Here is an 18,377-nt window from a genome sequence, read left to right as displayed (position 1 = left end):
CCTGTGGTTTTATGCGCACTGTGACTGCGAGGATCTTCCTGAAAGCATCATTAAGTAAAACCTTGACCTTAAATTCGACTTTGACCAAAAGCAAAACATGTTGATGCCGATTCATCCGCACGAGCCATTTTGTCCGGTCTTATCCTCATTAAGTCTGTATCAATTTCAACTTTAATTGATCAAACCTCATTTCAAAAGTCAACGTATAACATAATATCAATTTCTGCCATTCAACTTAATTGTGACTTCGTTCATTAACTTTGACATGATGTAACTTTCAAAGGGTTGCCACTGGTATTTCTATGCATCATACCACGGCCTGTTGACGATGTCAGACAGATGGAAAGCCGTCCTCTGCCTTCATCTGTTCAATCTGTCACCAGAAAACCATTCATGCGACTCCCTCACGGCTCACAGCATGATGCAGAAGTCAACCTGAACTCAACGTTCATTGATTGCACCCTCCATCTCCTTAAACTGCGCACCCTCCATCTCCTTAAACCGCAAAGGTTTTGAAAACAAGACGCCACGACTTTGCCTAGCCTGATGACAACTGCGCTGTCAAAATAGGCCTCGTTAGCAACATTTGGTGCAGCTTCGGTTTGTGCGATGGCTGGTGTCGTGTTGGCTGACACATGCTGTCGTGTCAGCGCCGTCTGGCCAGGAGTCATCTGTGCTGCTGAGTCAGTGTTGCATGGTGGTGCCAGTGCCAGGCGGACTGCCAACCGCTGTGCTTTAGCTCCTACTTTACCAGAGAGACAGATACATGGGCCGCAAGACAGACACGCACACCGCAACTATCAGCATGCATCACACGCGGCCAGCTGCAGTGTACTCTACCGTTTTCTAGTAATCTATTCTGTTCAAGTCTATTTCAGTCCTGACTTCTCACTTTCTTTTAGTCCTACCTTCTTCTTGTCCTACATTGTCTTCTTTGCTTCAGGATTCTATTCTATTCTATTCTATTCTGTTCTGTTCTGTTCTGTAGACACACGTGTTCTTTTAGTATAAACAAAATGATAAAGCTTCACAGTTGACACATGAGAAGCTTACATATTCTTCATAGATAGTTTATTTGGAGTTATATACTTCATGTATTCTGCTGTATCCAGCAACTCTTCCGCCCCTTTTCCGTCTTTTCTTTTTACTCTCCCCGCTTAGCCGAACCGTCAGGCTCTAATTGAGTTTTCGTGTTGAGGGATCTCAGGAGCCTCAACCACACACTCCTGGGCGTCCGGGGGTCCTCCTGATGGGCTGGAAGATGACTTTTGTGGTCAGGCAGAGAGCTGGGCAGCCTCACAGGGCCGGCGCTCCCAGAGAGACAGACACAGTCATGGTTGGAGGGGTGAGGCTGGACTGTACAGCTTGGCTACGGTGCTGCTGGCAGGAAGGAACCAGGAACAGAAGTGGGTTTAACATTCAGGCTTTATGGTTTTATGTGCCTTTTATCTTAAATGAAGTTAAAAAGGCAATTGTAATTTCCACTGGAGTAGTGGCCTCTGTCATTCAGTAGTGCACTTTTCTTTTTTCTTTTTTTTTTCTCCTGTGATGCCTGGCCGCCTGCCCAGGGTGTCTCCCCGGCTGCCCAATGACTGCTGGGATAGGCTCCAGCATCCCCGCAACCCTGAGAGCAGGATAAGCCGTTTGGATAATGGATGGATTTGTTTCCCCCATTTTCTCCCTAATTGTACCTGTCCAATTACCCCACTCCTCCGAGCCATCCTGGTCTCTGCTCCACCCCCTCTGCCGTTCCGAGGAGGGCTGCAGACTACCACATGCCTCCTCCGATACATGTGGAGTCGCCAGCCGCTTCTTTTCACCTGACAGTAAGGAGTTTCACCGGGGGACATAGTGCATAGGAGGATCACACTACCCCCCCCAGTTCCCCCTCCCTCCCGAACAGGCTCCCTAACAACCAACCAGAGGAGGCGCTAGTGCAGCGACCAGGACACATCCAGCTTCACACCTGCAGACACGGCCAATTGTGTCTGTAGGGACACTGGACCAAGCCAGAGGTAACATGGGGATTTGAACTGGCGAAAGGCAATGGAATAGATCGCTACACTACCCAGATGCCCTGTAGTGCACATTTACCAACAACCGCCATACTGACAACACACTCCAGTTCACTGAAGATTTCAAGTGAAAGCCACGTGTTTGGAAGGGAGGCTGGACCCTCATATGTGCCCTTGTGTTAAGGTTGAAATTGGGAATTCCCCGAAATAGATCTGAAATCAGTGACTTTGCTGACTTTCCACTTGCTTCCATTGGGGTCACCCCCCCCCAACTAATTTCTGCCATAACCACAACCCCACTAGTGCCTCGTGTGTACATATGACAGACATTTAACCACGGTGTCACAATAACAGTGATTGCGCGTGAAAGACAAGCCGTTGTGCTTGTAACGACCACAGATGACTTGCTAGCCCTTAGCTAACGGGTCGGACCCTTTAACATAGTCGCTCCGTGGTGCGGGAGACCAAGTTCAGTTCCCGCTGCCCCCCGAATTCACTACATGCTGATACAAGCCAGCCAACCCTGCTGATCTTCACCACGGAGAATGACATAACTTCGCCACACAGAATTGACTCTTATATTCACCTATGCAAGTACCCAAACCCAAAATTCAAAAAGGCCTTTGCATTTTCTGTGTATTTGTGTGCTCATATTTCTAAAAAAAGAAGATTCGTGTCACATTGGAGGAAAAAGGCAAAATTCGGTTGAATTTGGGGTGTAGTCTGCCTACGTCACTTATCTAAACATAAGTATTGTTGAAGATGTAAATTTTAAGTAACACTGTATTTAAGGGTGGCACGGTGGCTCAGTGGTTAGCACGGTCGCCTCACAGCAAGAAGGTCCTGGGTTCGAGCCCCGGGCTAGTCCAACCTTGGTGGATCATCCCGGGTCGTCCTCTGTGGAGTTTGCATGTTCTCCCCGTGTCTGTGTGGGTTTCCTCCGGGGGCTCCGGTTTCCTCACACAGTCCAAAGACACATAGGTCAGGTGAATTAACCGTACTAAATTGTCCCTAGGTATATATGTGTGTGGGGGGGGCTGTGATGGCCTGTCCAGAGTGTCTCCCCGCGTGCCGCCCAATGACTGCTGGAATAGGCTCCAGCATCCCCGTGACCCTGAGCGCAGGATAAGCTGTTCAGATAATGGATGGATGGACTGTAATTAAGATTAAAGGGTGCTATTATTACTCCGCCCTGCCATTGGACCCCTGTGTTATTTCTACACCAAGCTAGCGGTAGCACTTAACAGTAATCAAGTAGCAGTGAGCATAAGAGAGTTTTCCTGTGTTGTCTTGTTGTTGATAGAGGTCTTTGCACACACACACACACACACACACACACACACACACACACACACACACACACACACACACACACACACACACACACACACACACACACACACACACACACACACACACACACACAGAGTTGAGTCAATGCCAAGGCTGAGTCTTCCTGCTGTGCCTGCCTGGAGTGTTGTTGTTGGTTTTGTTGTGTTGTTTCATGCTGGTCGGTTAACAATAGAATGACTTATTCATGGCTTCACAGGGAGATGAATTTACATGCATCTATATTATAGGCACAGCAGGCCAGGGCAACACAACGAGCCATATTATCATTATGTCTGGACAGGACACCAACAGCCAAGTGCACACAGCACAGCACTAACAGTGCATGTGTGTATGTGTGTGTGTGTGTGTGTGTTTGTGAGTGTTTGTGTTTTAATTGAAGCAACTTTGATGGGAGTAAGTGTGGATATATTGTGTATACATGTGTGTGTAGAAAGGACGGATGGTTGGGTGTGTGTGTGTGTGTGTGTGTGTGTGTGTGTGTGTGTGTCTGAATTGTGTTTAAACGTATGTGTGCGTTAGGAGGTTTGATAGATGCGTTGAAGTATGTGTGTTTTATGTGTTTGCATGCATGTGTGGCGTATTCTAGGCTACTCATCACTGAAAAATACATTCTTACATTTGTTTTTATTTCTGCCTTGTGTTGTCCTCTCTTTCTCACTCGTTTTCTGTCTGTCTTTACATCTATCTTTCATCTCTTCCACCTTCTCTCCCTTCATCAACACTGAAAAAATGGGGCTTAATTAACTGTGTCCCTGCAGGGCTTTGGCTCTCTCTCTCTCTCTCTCTCTCTCTCTCTCTCTCTCTCTCTCTCTCTCTCTCTCTCTCTCTCTCTCTCTCTCTCTCTCTCTCTCTCTGTGAATGTGTGTGTGTGTGTGTGTGTGTAGAGGTAAAGTAGGGCAGTCTATAAGTTGGCTAATTAGGATGGAACAGGGCTTGGTCCGCTGGCTCCCAGGACCCAGATGGAGAGCCAGGCTCCAGCCTTGTCAAACAGAGGAGGCACTGTCCCACGCTGACGCCTGTTTTGGGTCAAATCGTTCATCAGTTCTTGTCTAGTTTAGCAGTGGTCAGGTTCAGTTCATTTTCTACTGACTTCTTTTATGAAATGTAAATTAAAAGAAGTACAGTGCTTGCAGACCCCCCCCCACACACACACAGTAGTATACACATGGAAAAAAATGCAATAAGCACTCTCAAACACTTCAATTCAGACACACATTCATTGACTGCTACAAATTGTGTATTTATGTTCATAGTTCTTATACATCTCATATGTGCACTTCTCTGTGTGTGTGTGTGTGTGTGTGTGTGTGTGTGTGTGTGTGTGTGTGTGTGTGTGTGTGTGTGTGTGTGTGTGTGTGTGTGTGTGTGTGTGTGTGAATGCATGCATGCATGCAGGCCCATGTGTGGATGCGGTGAGGTGACTGACAGCATCGGATGTGTGAGTTGGTGACGTTTGACAGTGCAGGTGTTCCCATGGGTTTGGTTACCAGGGCAACAGCTTTGGTCCTTGAAAAATGTGACTGGAGAGGACTGGAGCACCTGTCCTGGCTCTGTGTGTGTGTGTGCGTGTGTGCGTGTGTGTGTGTGAGAGAGAGAGAGAGCGAGGGGGGGGGGTGTTCTGTCCTTGGTCAGATAACTGTTTGATTCCTCTGATGTCCCATTAATCCTGATATCCTGATGCAGGCGTTTGTCTCCCTCCACCTGACACACACACTCACATGCACATGCGCACACACACTCACAAACGCACACACACACACACACACACAGAGTGAAGAGGGGTCAAGTGGTTCCTGGAGGCCAGGGGACTGTAAAGAGCGTTATAGTGTTTGATAACCGTCCTCTTCAAATAACACGTTATCCATTTATCGGTTGACATTTCCCGTAGTTAAAGTAACATCGATCTGTGTGCAATTAAAGGCAACTCGGGCTACGTGCAGACTGCACCTTACGTCTGACTCACTGAGCAGGGAGGCAGCGTATTCACTGAAGACCTTTAAAAAAGTTCTGTCTGTATTTTTGTGTTGTGTCTTGGAAAGGTCTGAGCACTTTGGGTCTGCTCCCAGTGCAGACATCTGACTTCTTTATAGGGCCTATAGTGCTCCTCCTCCTCCTCCCTGCTAAGTTGAATCAGCTTCAACTTTTCCTGAAATACACAGCTCGTCAGTGTGACTTCCAGTTCCATCAGTAAGAACGAAGGAGTGATGGGACCGGAGAGGAAACCAGCTAGCACTGATTGGTCTACGCAGAGAGGAGAAACAAAAACAATGCAAATGATACAAATCCATCCGTCCACCCATCCATTATCCAAACCGTTTATCCTGCTCTCAGGGTCGTGGGGAATCAGTGTTGAAAATGGAAAACCCCCGTTTCTTTGGTCTTCTATCTCCACATTCTCATAATAGCAATGCAGGGAGATCATTTGTTCAATCTCAAAATCCTTTTTGTGGTAAAATGTCATCTTTTTTTATTGCGTACGAACAACTACCGAGCATCTCCAGCCAGCGCTCAGCACCTGTTGTCCACTCAGTGCTATCCAAGTGGTCCCCTTCAGCACTAGCACGCTTCCCAGCTAGAGGTCTCTGGCAGACACAAGGCCTCAAGCCTGCAAGCGTGAAGGTGTCAAAGCGTTGAAAACAGAATATGAAGGGGCAGCCTTCTTAAAATCCAAGTGTATCTCAGGTTTCCACTGCTCTTGCTTGTGATTGTAGTTGTTTGTGGTGTCAACACCAAAGCCTTTTCCAGTACCCCAAAAACATTTCACTTCTATCTAGAAGTATGGATCTGTAGTTGCAGAAAATGGTTAAGAAGAAAGAATGCTACTTTATTTTGTCATTGTAGGTTACAATGAAATTTGTCTTCTGCATTTAACCCATCCTATTGTATAGGAGCAGTGGGGAGCTGCAGCGCCCGGGGACCAACTCCAGTTCTTCTTTCCACTGCCTTGCTCAGGGACACAGACAGGAGTATTAACCCTAACATGCATGTCGTTTTGATGATGGGAGGAAACCGGTGCACCCGGAAGAAACCCATGCAGACACAGGGAGAACATGCAAACTCCACACAGAAGGGACCTGGGATGGCCTGGGGTTCGAACCCAGGACTCTCTTGCTGTGAGACAACAGTGCTAACCACTGGGCCACTGGGCCATGGATGGTTAAAATGCTACACTTCTTTTGTTTTGTTTTGATTACTGTGTTTGAGACAGTCGCTCTTCCCGTCACGTCTTTTGTGTGTGTGTGTGTGTGTTCAGTTAATAGTTTGATAATGAGAATGCTGCATAGGTGGAGCAGTGAATTGCTATGGTAGTGACCCACCACTGGGTTTTACAGGGATTACAATTGGCAGTGCTCCTGGACTTGGAGCCAGCAGGGGTAAAATGCCTTGGCATTGTAATATGTGACTTCTACAGGTGGTGGTTGGACCATCTGAACAGCTGCGGGTTGATTTAAAGGAAAAAGCACAAGCTTCTGCATGCATTATGTTCAGCTGGCAGGCAAAAAGAAACAATAGGCTATCTATCTCCACGTGTACGAGGACACATGGAAGTCCCCATCCTCCCCAAACACCGTAGCAGTTGTGCCACGGTGGGATCTTAGAAGCATAGGAAATAGGACATGCCAATTTAGGATGGAGAGGGAAGGAAATCACATTTGATATTGAGGATCACCTTTTTGTCTGCGGCGCTGTATGTGTATTGATCCAAAATGTTCTCGAAACTTAGCATTTCTTCAACATGCGTCATCTATCTAAAGCCTCCCGTGTCTCTTGTTGTGTCTGAGGGAAACAACGATCCCTATCAATATTGGTTCCTATGTATAGTGCAGAGACATGAGCTACCTCTGCAGGAATCTGAAGCTATCACAAAGAAGATCAACAAACATGACAAAGTATCCATAATTATATATATTCAGTCACAGTCACATAATCCTTTGATTATCCCTTCAATTTACCCATCATTTCAACTGTTTGGGTCTTTCATACGCCTGCCAGGCAGTCTTTTTTAAAGGGCTTTATACCTAAATTTGACTTGACGAGGGCTTAATCACATTATGTGATTTACTTTTTGACAACCAATGGAAACATCTGCAGTTTGATTCCATCCTTTCACGTCCCCACTGTCATTGTTTCACTTAATTGAAGCTTAGCAAACATCGTCAGCTTGGATATTTCTGCAGCACGTCTGCTGCCATTGAAGTCAGAAGCAGAAGATAGGAGAGAGAGAGAGAGAGAGAGAGAGACGCAGAGCGAGAGCCTCAGAGAGAAAGAGAGCAAGGGAATGACTGATCGTTTCTCTCTTCCCTCTGTTGTCCCTGTGCTCTGCTCTCGATACGCTGTGTATCAAAGAAAGAAAAAAAAACCCTAAACAAGTGAATAAAGTCAAATTCAGAGAGAAATGAGCTCAGCATAAACAAAACACAATTCCATTCGCCTTTTAGTCTTATTTTGCCTAACATCCTGTGACACGCTCTGCATTGATATTTAAATGAGGAGGTGGCAGCTTTATGACTGGCTTATCTGCCATTCAGCGGGACTATTTATATGCTCTTACAAATGAAACATTATTTTCTGTGTGCGTTGATAATTACAAACTTGTGTTAATTGCAACATGTATTGGTATTGGGGAAGAGTGATTCATGCATTTCAATTAAGTAGTCTTAGGGACCAAAAGTTCATTATTCAACAAGTAAAGGGAAAATCTATCTATCTATCCTGTCTGTCTGTCTGTCTGTCTGTCCGTCCATCTATCTATCTATCTATCTATCTATCTATCTATCTATCTATCTATCTATCTATCTATCTATCTATCTATCTATCTATCTATCTATCTATCTATCTATCTATCTATCTATCTATCTATCTATCTATCTATCTATCTATCTATCTATCTATCTATCTATCTATCTATCTATCTATCTATCTATCTATCTATCTATCTATCTATCTATCTATCTATCTATCTATCTATCTATCTATCTATCTATCTATCTATCTGTCTATCTATCTATCTGTCTATCTATCTGTCTGTCTGTCTGTCTCCCTGTGTCTATCTATCTATCTATCTATCTATCTATCTATCTATCTATCTATCTATCTATCTATCTATCTATCTATCTATCTATCTATCTATCTATCTATCTATCTATCTATCTATCTATCTATCTATCTATCTATCTATCTATCTATCTATCTATCTATCTATCTATCTATCCATCTATCCATCTACCCATCTATCTACTAGCTGCAATACTATGTGCAGTATTAATAGAGGCTATTTTCAGGATAGCTGTATAAAAAGGGGGTTCTGTTATGGCTTAGCCTCCTTTTTCTCCATCCCTCCATCTTCCATTCTTCTCTCCCCACTCCAGGCTAAGTAGATTTCCACAGTGCACTCAGTCCGCCCTCAGCCAGCTATTGCTATGCATATATGCTTCCGTGCACGCACGCGAGCATGCATGTGTTTAGCAGCTACTTAGCCAGTGCTCAGTGGCTTGGACCAGGGATCACGATAGGGTTTTGGCTAGGAGGCAACATTTATTCTGCCAAGGAGTGCAGAGGAGTCCAGGCTTAATATTATATTATAGAATATCCTCATCCCAGTGTTTTCTCCCCGATATAGCCAAGGACCAGTTAGCTGAACAAGCAGTGGAGCGAACACAAATGACTTTAAAGTTAATATCTTCTATACCTGACATATACATATAGTAGGTGCAGAAGTGATGTGTAATTTGTGTAAACTTGTACACAATTTTAAACTAGTTGTTTGTTCATAGGGTGGTATTAACCTGTATATTATTGCATGGGAATGTTGCCCTAGCCCCACAGGAGTCTACAGGAATATTGAATTCTGAACGAAATGTAATGAAATAGTGATTAAATTTATTTAGCAGACAACTGGTTGTATTCTGACATTGTAATTAGAAAGTATAATTGCAAACTGAATACATTTCAGTAGGTTAAAATGCAAATTGCTTATTGAATGAAGGCTGTGCTCATGCTTTGGACAGTTGATGGAGCCTATCTTCTACTTTCCATATAGTTGAGTTTGACTATTTGCCATAGGGCAGGTTTTTTTTTTTTTGTGCCTTTGTTAAAGTGTCTGTCAGTTTGGCTGTCTAACCATTAGCATTACATTTGAATTTGTTGATCTTCATCATGTTAATTGGAAGATTTCATTCCATGCACGTTGATTCACACCCCAAAGGTTGGAATATGTAAAACAAAAGACCAAAATAACTGCTGTTTTTTTTTCTTCTTCGGCCCCCGGGGTCTTGTTTGACAGTCATTATAATGAAAAACAATTCAAAGCTTGACCTGGCTAATGTACATTACTTGCTCCACCACCCAGCATTGTGTGGCAGTAATGTCATCTCTGAATAAACAGCAGCCTAACAGGAAGTGAAGCAGCGCTGAGCGGAGCACAAAGCTGTCAGCAGCCTTTTCCCAACTGCTCCACTCTGCCTCCTCATCTCTCTTGCTCTCTTCTTCCCCTCTTTTTTCTTCCCTCCTTCCTCTCTTACTTCTATACCCACCTCTCTCTCTCTCTCTCCTCCTTTCCCTTTCCTCTCACTGCTCCTTCGTTCCTTTCCTTCTTGCTCTCCTCCTGTTTCCTCGCTCTCTCTGTCTCCCCCTCTCTCTCTCCTCTCCTCTCCTCTCATCCAACCCCTTTCTGCCTTCACTTGGTCGCCCTGTCTCCTTCTCTCTCCACTCCCCCTCCATCTACCTTCATCTTTTGTGCCCCGCTGTATCTTTTTGTCCCCCTCCAGCTCTCCTCTTTCCTCCTTTTCTCTCTCCCTCTCACCCTCTCTCCTCCTCTGTTTCTGCTGATAGTGTTTCAGAGATGAAGCACAGAAAAACAGGTTGGAACTGCAGAGATGATGTTGTCAAGTCCAACCCACCACACACACACACACACACACACACACACACACACACACACAGACACACACACACACACACACACACACACACACACACACACACACCTCCCCCAGACCTTCTACCATCCCACCCTCCTCCTCCTGTCTTTTCATTTGTGTCCGTGTGAAGTTGCGTTGCTCTCTCGTTTGGCTGTTGTGTTGTTCCCAGGATGAGTTGGGGCAAAGCAACAGCGAGCGCCACAGTGCCATCAAACCAAACAAATCCCTTTTCAGAAACAAATGACAACCCACAGCCGACATGAACACACACAGAGTGACATGAAGAGACACAGCGAGAGTGAAGACTTGTACACGCAGACGGAGACACGTGTGTGTATTTTTGACTGGGCGTTGAAAGCCACGGTGCATGGCTGTCGGTCTCTGATCTTCCAAATATCTTCTTTTTTTTTCTCCCCCCGTGGGGCGCTCGCTTCCCCCGCTTCCTCTCTCGCTCATTGGTGTTCTCTGCCGCAGAGATGAAACATGAGAACATGATGGATGCTGTACAGAAAATGTCATGTTTTCCTTTTGATGGCCGATGGCCCTGTGGGCTAAAAGGGAAAAAGTGACTGAGCTCTCAGACGTGTCAGCAAGTCGGGGGCTGCAAACAGTTTAGGCTATTAAAAGGATGCACGGTGGCCATGTTGCGAGGGGGGGGGGTCATTTGTCTGGACCGTGTGACTAGCCCCCATGATGGCCACCCCTGCTGGCAACCAGGTGCTCTGACGAACATTTGGTGGGAGAATGAATGACCTGACAAGAGCGGGAGGTTTGAGAAATTAATCCCCTCTGGCGAATACGATAAGAGAGATTGGGTTGAAGGTGGTAAACACTTTGGAGGACTAGATGGATGGATGTGTTTGGAGGTACAGTACCCTTCCTCCCAGCTGCAGGAGGAAACCAAGGCAGACGTTGCTTGAGAGGTTTTACCTTTGTCTGCGGTCGCTGTTGAAAACTTTGTCGTCGAATTGACGACCAGATGATGTGAAAGCCATGGAGATCAAATTCACGTTCACTCCACGTTGATCTTACCAGTTTTCAGATGGGGAGAAATATTCATGATATGAAATAAATGTAATCACCAACATGCTAAATGAAGTAAATGTACTCTCCCTACTTGTCTCTCTTCCTCTCTTTCCCTTGTCTTACTTTACCTCTCCCTTTGCATGTCTCTCTCTCTCTCTCTCTCTCTCTCTCTCTCTCTCTCTCTCTCTCTCTCTCTCTCTCTCTCTCTCTCTCTCTCTCTCTCTCTCTCTCTCTCTCTCTCTCTCTCTCTCTCTCTCTCTCTCTCTCTCCAGGTGATGACTGGTACCTGTGTCGTCTGACTCTGAACATGCCCAGTCAGGCTGACCTGCGGTGGGCCATGTTCCCCTCCCCTTTCTTGGGCGCCGTGGGTCCGGATGCTGCACCAGGCTCGGTGGCCTATCGCCTCTCTGCCCGCCAGCGAGACGGGACACTTGGACACGCCCACTTTCTCCTACTGGATGGTAAGTGGCACTCTGGTCCCTGATTGGCTGGGGAGACCAAGGCTTTGCCATATTTTACCAAGTCTTTATAACTCAAGAGGCCGCTTGGGTCAGCAGAGCTTATTAAATCTTCCATTTCTTGCTGAAATGCTAACCTATCAAAAGGTAAAAGTGTTGGTTTCCTGTGTGAACAGGATGTCAAAGACTTTGTTTGGAGCTTTGAGTATTTCCTCTTCTCTGTTTTGTTCATTGTGCTTTCAAAACATGAGTTTAAATCAGGGCACTCTATAGGTGTGAGTGTGCATGTGTGTGTGTGTGTGTGTGTGTGTGTGTGTGTGTGTGTGTGTGTGTGTGTGTGTGTGTGTGTGTGTGTGTGTGTGTGTGTGTGTGTGTGTGTGCGCGTGCCATACTGATAGAGGTGCGTCATTTGGGTATTTTTCCCAGCAAAACGCTTGTGAAAATAAAAATCAATCGAACTTCATCAAAGATAGTGGTGTCCATGACCTTGAATTAGTATTCCCCGCTATTCCCTGCGTCTCCAAGCAGGAGCTCACAGACGAACTCGGAGAGGAAGCGTGTTCAGACGGCCGCTCTTATCAGTACATCTGGCAGATGGCCGTATCTTTGTTTACAGATGAAAGTGCACTATTGTTTACCGGGGAAAGCTTTAAATGTGTTTTGTAGGAAAATGCGTTTAATCCGTCATCATACAACAGTATGAGAATACAATGATTCGAATAAATTAATTCACACAAACTCACCTACACACACACACACAAACTCACCTACACACACAAACACACAAATAAACACAAACGTACATTCTGGCCCCATATCAAACTTGCCACGTGTTTGTTTTTTCAAAGGTTCTCTTTTTTGCTGTTTGCTTTCATCTGGAGTGCCTCCGTTGTTGCTCTTCAAAGCACTGACAAACCTGTTCTGTTTTTAAAAAAAAGCACTTTATGAATAAATATAAATTTGACTTGTTAAGTTTCAATTGCCATAATGGGGGAGGGGGGGTGGAAGTTAGTGCGTGTGTGTGTGCACACGTGAGTGTGTATATGTGTGTGTGCGGGGGGGGGGGGCACGTGTTAGCAAACGCATATAAACAGCATGGAGCTGCACTGCTAATCGCTCCCTTGGGCTCCGAAAGATCCTCCATTTAGGAATAATGGGAACCTCTCTGGAGAGAGGGAGCGAAAGGAAGGGAGAGGAGAGAGAGAAAGCAAGAGATGGAGGGGGAGAGATAGAGAGGGAAGGTTGGGTGGATGGATGCCTCGACTGGTGGCTGTGTTTTTTTGGGGAGAGGGGGTGAGGTGGAGGAGGAGGAGAAGGGAGAGCGCAGGAGGGATATTTTAAGTGCTAATTTCTAATGCTATCTTATAAACAGCCTCTGACTGCCCTTTGGCATAATGGGACTACGCGTGTCATGACAAATAATCCAATAATTTACAGGAATGTTTTTTTAATATCATGCCAATATGGAAATATATACATGTGTGAAGCCAGTTTAGGGACATTAATGAGATGTCTCCATTATTGGATATTAAATCCTTAGTTGGTGGCGAAAAAGCATCAGAGCTGCTGAATCAAATTGGTTTCATTGTGGTGTAGACTACTGAAACATATTTCACATTAGACACAAAATTTGACTCATAAATAGAGATGATCAGTTACTGACTGCCATGTTTGATCTTAAACATCAAACATTTCAGAGAAATATTAATTTCTCTCTAAGGATGGTCTCATAATTGGTTATGAGGTCTGGCTAGAGAGAAATCAAAAAGTCATTTATTTATGTATCCATTTGTTTACTTATTTAGTTTGTGTGTACACACACACATTCAGTTTTTCAATTTATTAGCATGAACAAATCACTTGGCTAGGTTTATTTTGGCCTTTTGAAGCTGCACACATGGAAGACCACCAGTCCCAATGAATGTGACGTTGTTTGTGCAATAAAAAGACCTTAAACGGCATACATTACAGTAAGAATATAGAAATGACAAAAATTAAATGTAATTGATTACTTCTTAATGCTTTTGATATTATGTGTCCTGAAGATGTCTGACGATTAGTTGATGAGCATGTTTAATCAGTATCATGATGGCTTTTGACAGATTTATATTTGTCCAGAACCAACTTGACCAGACAAGATGCAGCAAATGTCTCTGTAACCCTAGAATGAATTGGTATTGAATAAATGAGAGCTAATTAATTTCTATTTCAGGAAATTCAAAACAAGTTATATTGTGTGGGGTAGTTCTGAAGAAAGAGAGAAATGTTTGACAGGTTAGATGCAGCTGTAACTGGTCGAGAGCCCCGGGTTCCAACAGCTGCGGACCCCTCTTACACTTTCTGTCAATCTTTCTCCCTCTTTCATTAATCCCTCCATCCTCATCTCTCCTCTCTATCACACTCTCTCTCGATCTCATTCCTGTCTTCTGTCTGTTCCAGTGCCCAAAGGTGACTTATTGAAATGACCCCTCTCCCTCTGCAGATGGGATGTAAACACACACACACACACACACACACACACACACACACACACACACACACACACACACACACACACACACACACATCGGCTAGTAGAGGGCTTCTAAGCAGCCTTCCTCTTTACCCTACATATGCAAACAGGAACACACTGAGCTATCTGTCTGTCCATTTATCTATCTATCTATCTATCCATCCATCCATCCATCTATCGGCATCGTTCAGCTGACTCTGTCCCCCTCTCTGCAGGTGGAGAGGAGTGTTTCAAGGTGGACCGCAGTTCTGGGGAGATCAGGACCACGGGACGACCTCTGACACCCAGCAAAGAGTACCTGCTGCAGGTGCAGGCAGTGGATGGGCGCGGCCGGAAGGGCCCCCCAGCGACTGTGGCTATCTTGGCAGGATACCGCCCCCCACAGTTCACCAATGCCACCTACACGCTGGATGTGCCGGAGAACACGCCTGTGGGCCAAGCGTGAGTTATTACACACAGTGGGGGAATGCATAAAGACATGAATGATATTAATTGTAGTTTGTATTCGTTTTATTTGTGGGTCTGATTTGCTGTTCATGTGTGTGTGGGAACTGTATGTGTGTGTGTATATGTTTGCGTGGTGTGTGCATGTTTGACTGTCTGACTGTATCTGTTTGACTGTGTGTGTGTGTGTGTGTGTGTGTGTGTTGGTGTGCCGGTGTGTATGTCTATTTAAGAGTACATTTTTGTGTGTCTTTTTCAGTGTAAAGGTGATTATGTGCACGTGTACCTAGCTGTTCCACTCCCTCAGTCATGCTCATTGTGTTTGCATTATGTGTGTCTATGCTTGGCATACAGTGCATCCGGAAAGTATTCACACCCCTTCACTTTCCCCACATTTTGTTAAGTTACCGCCTTATTCCAAAATGGATTAAATTCCTTTTTTTTCTCATCAATGTACACACAATACCTCATAATGACAAAGCGGAAACGTTTTTGTAGAAATTTTTGCAAATTTATTAAAAATAAAAAACTGAAATATTGCATGTACATAAGTATTCACACCCTTTACTCAGTACTTGGTTGAGGCACCCTTGGCAGCAATTACAGCCTCAAGTTTTCTTGGGTATGAAGCTACAAGCTTGGCACACCTATATTTGGGGTATTTCTCCCATTCTTCTCTGCAGATCCTCGAGCCCTGTAAGGTTAGATGGGGAGTGCCGCCGCACAGCTATTTTCAGGTCTTTCCAGAGATGTTCAATGGGGTTCAAGTCTGGGCTCTGGCTGGGCCACTCAAGGACATTCACAGACTTGTCCCAAAGCCACTCCTTCGTTGTCTTGGCTGTGTGCTTAGGGTCATTGTCGTGTTGAAAGGTAAACCTTCGCCCCAGTCTGAGGTCCTGAGCGCTCTGGAGCAGGTTTTCATCAAGGATCTCTCTGTACTTTGCTCCATTCATCTTTCCCTCGATCCTGACTAGTCTCCCAGTTCCTGCCGCTGAAAAACATCCCCACAGCATGATGCTGCCACCACCATGCTTCACTGTAGAGATGGTATTAGCAAGGTGATGAGAGGTGCCTGGTTTCCTCCAGACGTGACGTTTGGCATTCAGGCCAAAGAGTTCAATCTTGGTTTCATCAGACCAGAGAATCTTGTTTCTCATGGTCTGAGAGTCCTTTAGGTGCTCTCTGGCAAACTCCAAGCGGGCTGTCATGTGCCTTGTACTGAGCAGAGGATTCCGTCTGGCCACTCTACCATAAAGGCCTGATTGGTGGAGTGCTTCAGAGATGGTTGTCCTTCTGGAAGGTTCTCTCATCTCCACAGAGGAACGCTGGAGCTCTGTCAGAGTGACCATGGGGTTCTTGGTCACCTCCCTGACCAAGGCCCTTCTCCCCGATTGCTCAGTTTGGCTGGGTGGCCAGCTCTAGGAAGAGTCCTGGTGGATCCAAACTTCTTCCATTTACGAATGATAGAGCCCACTGTGCTCTTCGGGACCTTCAAAGCTGTAGACATTTTTTTGTACCCTTCCCCAGATCTGTGCCTCGATACAATCCTGTCTCGAATGTCCACAGACAATTCCTTTCACTTCATGGCTTGGTTTCTGCTCTGATATGCACTGTCAACAGTGGGACCTTATATAGACAGGTGTGTGCCTTTCCAAATCATGTCCAATCAATTGAATTCTTAAAGGTGGACTCCAATCAAGATGTAGAAACATCTCAAGGATGATCAGTGGAAACAGGATGAACCTGTGCTCAATTTTGAGTGTCATAGCAAAGGGTGTGAATACTTATGTACATGCAATATTTCAGTTTTTTATCTTTAATAAATTTGCAAAAATTTCTACAAAACCTTTTTCACTTTGTCATTATGGGGTATTGTGTGCAGATTGATGAGAAAAAAAATGAATTTAATCCGTTTTGGAATAAGGCTGTAACATAACAAAATGTGGGGAAAGTGAAGGGGTATGAATACTTTCCGGATGCACTGTACATGAGACAAGAAGAGCAAAAGAGAGACTGTGTGTGCGTGTGCATGTGTGTGTGTGTGTGTGTGTGTGTGTGTGTGTGTGTGTGTGTGTGTGTGTGTGTGTGTGTGTGTCGGTAGGTGTATGGATGCATATGTAAGTTTGAACACGACAAACAGCTTGGCATCACATATAATGTGATGCATGAAAAAGAAGTCACCCTCCTTCCAAAAGGCAGAAGAATAGCAAGAGAGGGGTGAGAGGAAGGAGAGAGACAGATAGAGGGATGGGGGATGTTAGGGTGAGGGTAGGGGGGTTATCCAGATGCATGATTCTGGCCCTAGGCAGAGAATTTGAAAGTGTAGCAAATTCAAATATTTATTAAGAGCGAGGTCTGGATACACATGAAGGAGAGTGTGAGTGTGTGTGTGTGTGTGTGTGTGTGTGTGTGTGTGTGTGTGTGTGTGTGTGTGTGTGTGTGTGTGTGTGTGTGTGTGTGTGTGTGTGTGAACTGGCTCAAAGCACATTGTATTAATATCTAAGCATCTTTGCCCCCCCCCCCCCTCTGTGTGTATGTGTGCGTGTGTGTCATTTTTTTTTTCTTGCTTAATCGTTTTCATGTACTTATTTGTCTGCATATTTGTCTGTGTGCTCTTGTGTGTGTGTGTGTGTGAGAGAGCAAGAGAGTATTAAGGGGATGGTAGGTATTTGATAATTTCTTAATTTGGAAAAAAAAAGACTATTCTTGGAGGTTCAGACTCGGCAGCAGTGTGAGTCACTCTCTGTCCTAAGACAGTCATTGCAAACAGGATTGTAATTCATGGTTGGCTTCTTGTAATGGACAGGGTAAGAGTAAACATTTTAAAACTGTAAAATTATGTTGAAAAGGCTGAAAAGTCTTGTCTGCAAGAAGAGGCAACATTGTCTTTAATAGCTACCACTATAGCACTTATATAGGAAAATTGTTATTGGAAAAATGTGTGTTTCATAGGAAAAATTATTATTATTATTATTATTATATCATCATCATCATCATGTAGCAATAATAGTAACTTTCATACAAAGTACTTTGCAAAACATGGTTTATAAAGTGCAGGTTAAAGAAGAAACTGTAATAAAGTTGGCCACACATATGGAAAACAACAACAGAAGATTAAAATAATTCAAACACAAGGTAAAACACATGAGAAATCAGAAAAATACTTCAAACAAATAGAGATGGGGGATTTTCACTTTACTTACTTACCTGCATAGGGGCAGGATAGAAAAGACTTGTTACCTGTGACTACCATAGTGATAGACATGTAATTGAGGGACTTCCTGTTTCTGCAGCATTGCCCTTGTGCAGGCCATCTCCTTCCAGAGGAAGAGCCTCTCCTACATGCTGCTGGTAAACCCTGGGAACCTGTTCAGCATCAACCAGGAGAGCGGAGCCCTCAGCCTCACCAGGGCTGTGGACTACGAAAGTGGACACACACTCCACAGCCTGCAGGTCCGCACCTCCGAGCCCGACACAGGACTCAGTGGCGTGGTTGAGGTAGGTGCAGATATGTGTAAACTCAACTGTACATTGAATTACCATTGAAGTACCACTGATGTGCACCAGCGTTGTTTCGATACTGAAAGTTTGACTTCAGTGTTGACACCCAAGGGTGTACTGGGAAAGAAATTCAGCCCTGGACTTACCC

General features: G+C 44.8%; 1 protein-coding gene across 1 annotated transcript in view; it reads left to right on the top strand.

Moving 5' to 3' along the window:
* The window catches only part of si:dkey-22o22.2 (neural-cadherin), a 178,092-nt gene that overhangs the window by 48,720 nt on the left and 110,995 nt on the right, over positions 1-18,377 (top strand). The window contains exons 2-4 of the mRNA XM_056286943.1: positions 11,587-11,775; positions 14,500-14,725; positions 18,022-18,226. Of these exons, the coding sequence (XP_056142918.1) occupies positions 11,587-11,775; positions 14,500-14,725; positions 18,022-18,226 (620 nt within the window). The remainder of the gene's footprint in view (positions 1-11,586; positions 11,776-14,499; positions 14,726-18,021; positions 18,227-18,377) is intronic.

The sequence above is a fragment of the Lampris incognitus genome, chromosome 9 (assembly GCF_029633865.1).
Source record: "Lampris incognitus isolate fLamInc1 chromosome 9, fLamInc1.hap2, whole genome shotgun sequence".
Classification (NCBI taxonomy): domain Eukaryota; kingdom Metazoa; phylum Chordata; class Actinopteri; order Lampriformes; family Lampridae; genus Lampris; species Lampris incognitus.
The sequence above is the reverse complement of the archived record's forward strand: the minus strand, read 5'-3'. Positions and strand labels throughout refer to the sequence as shown.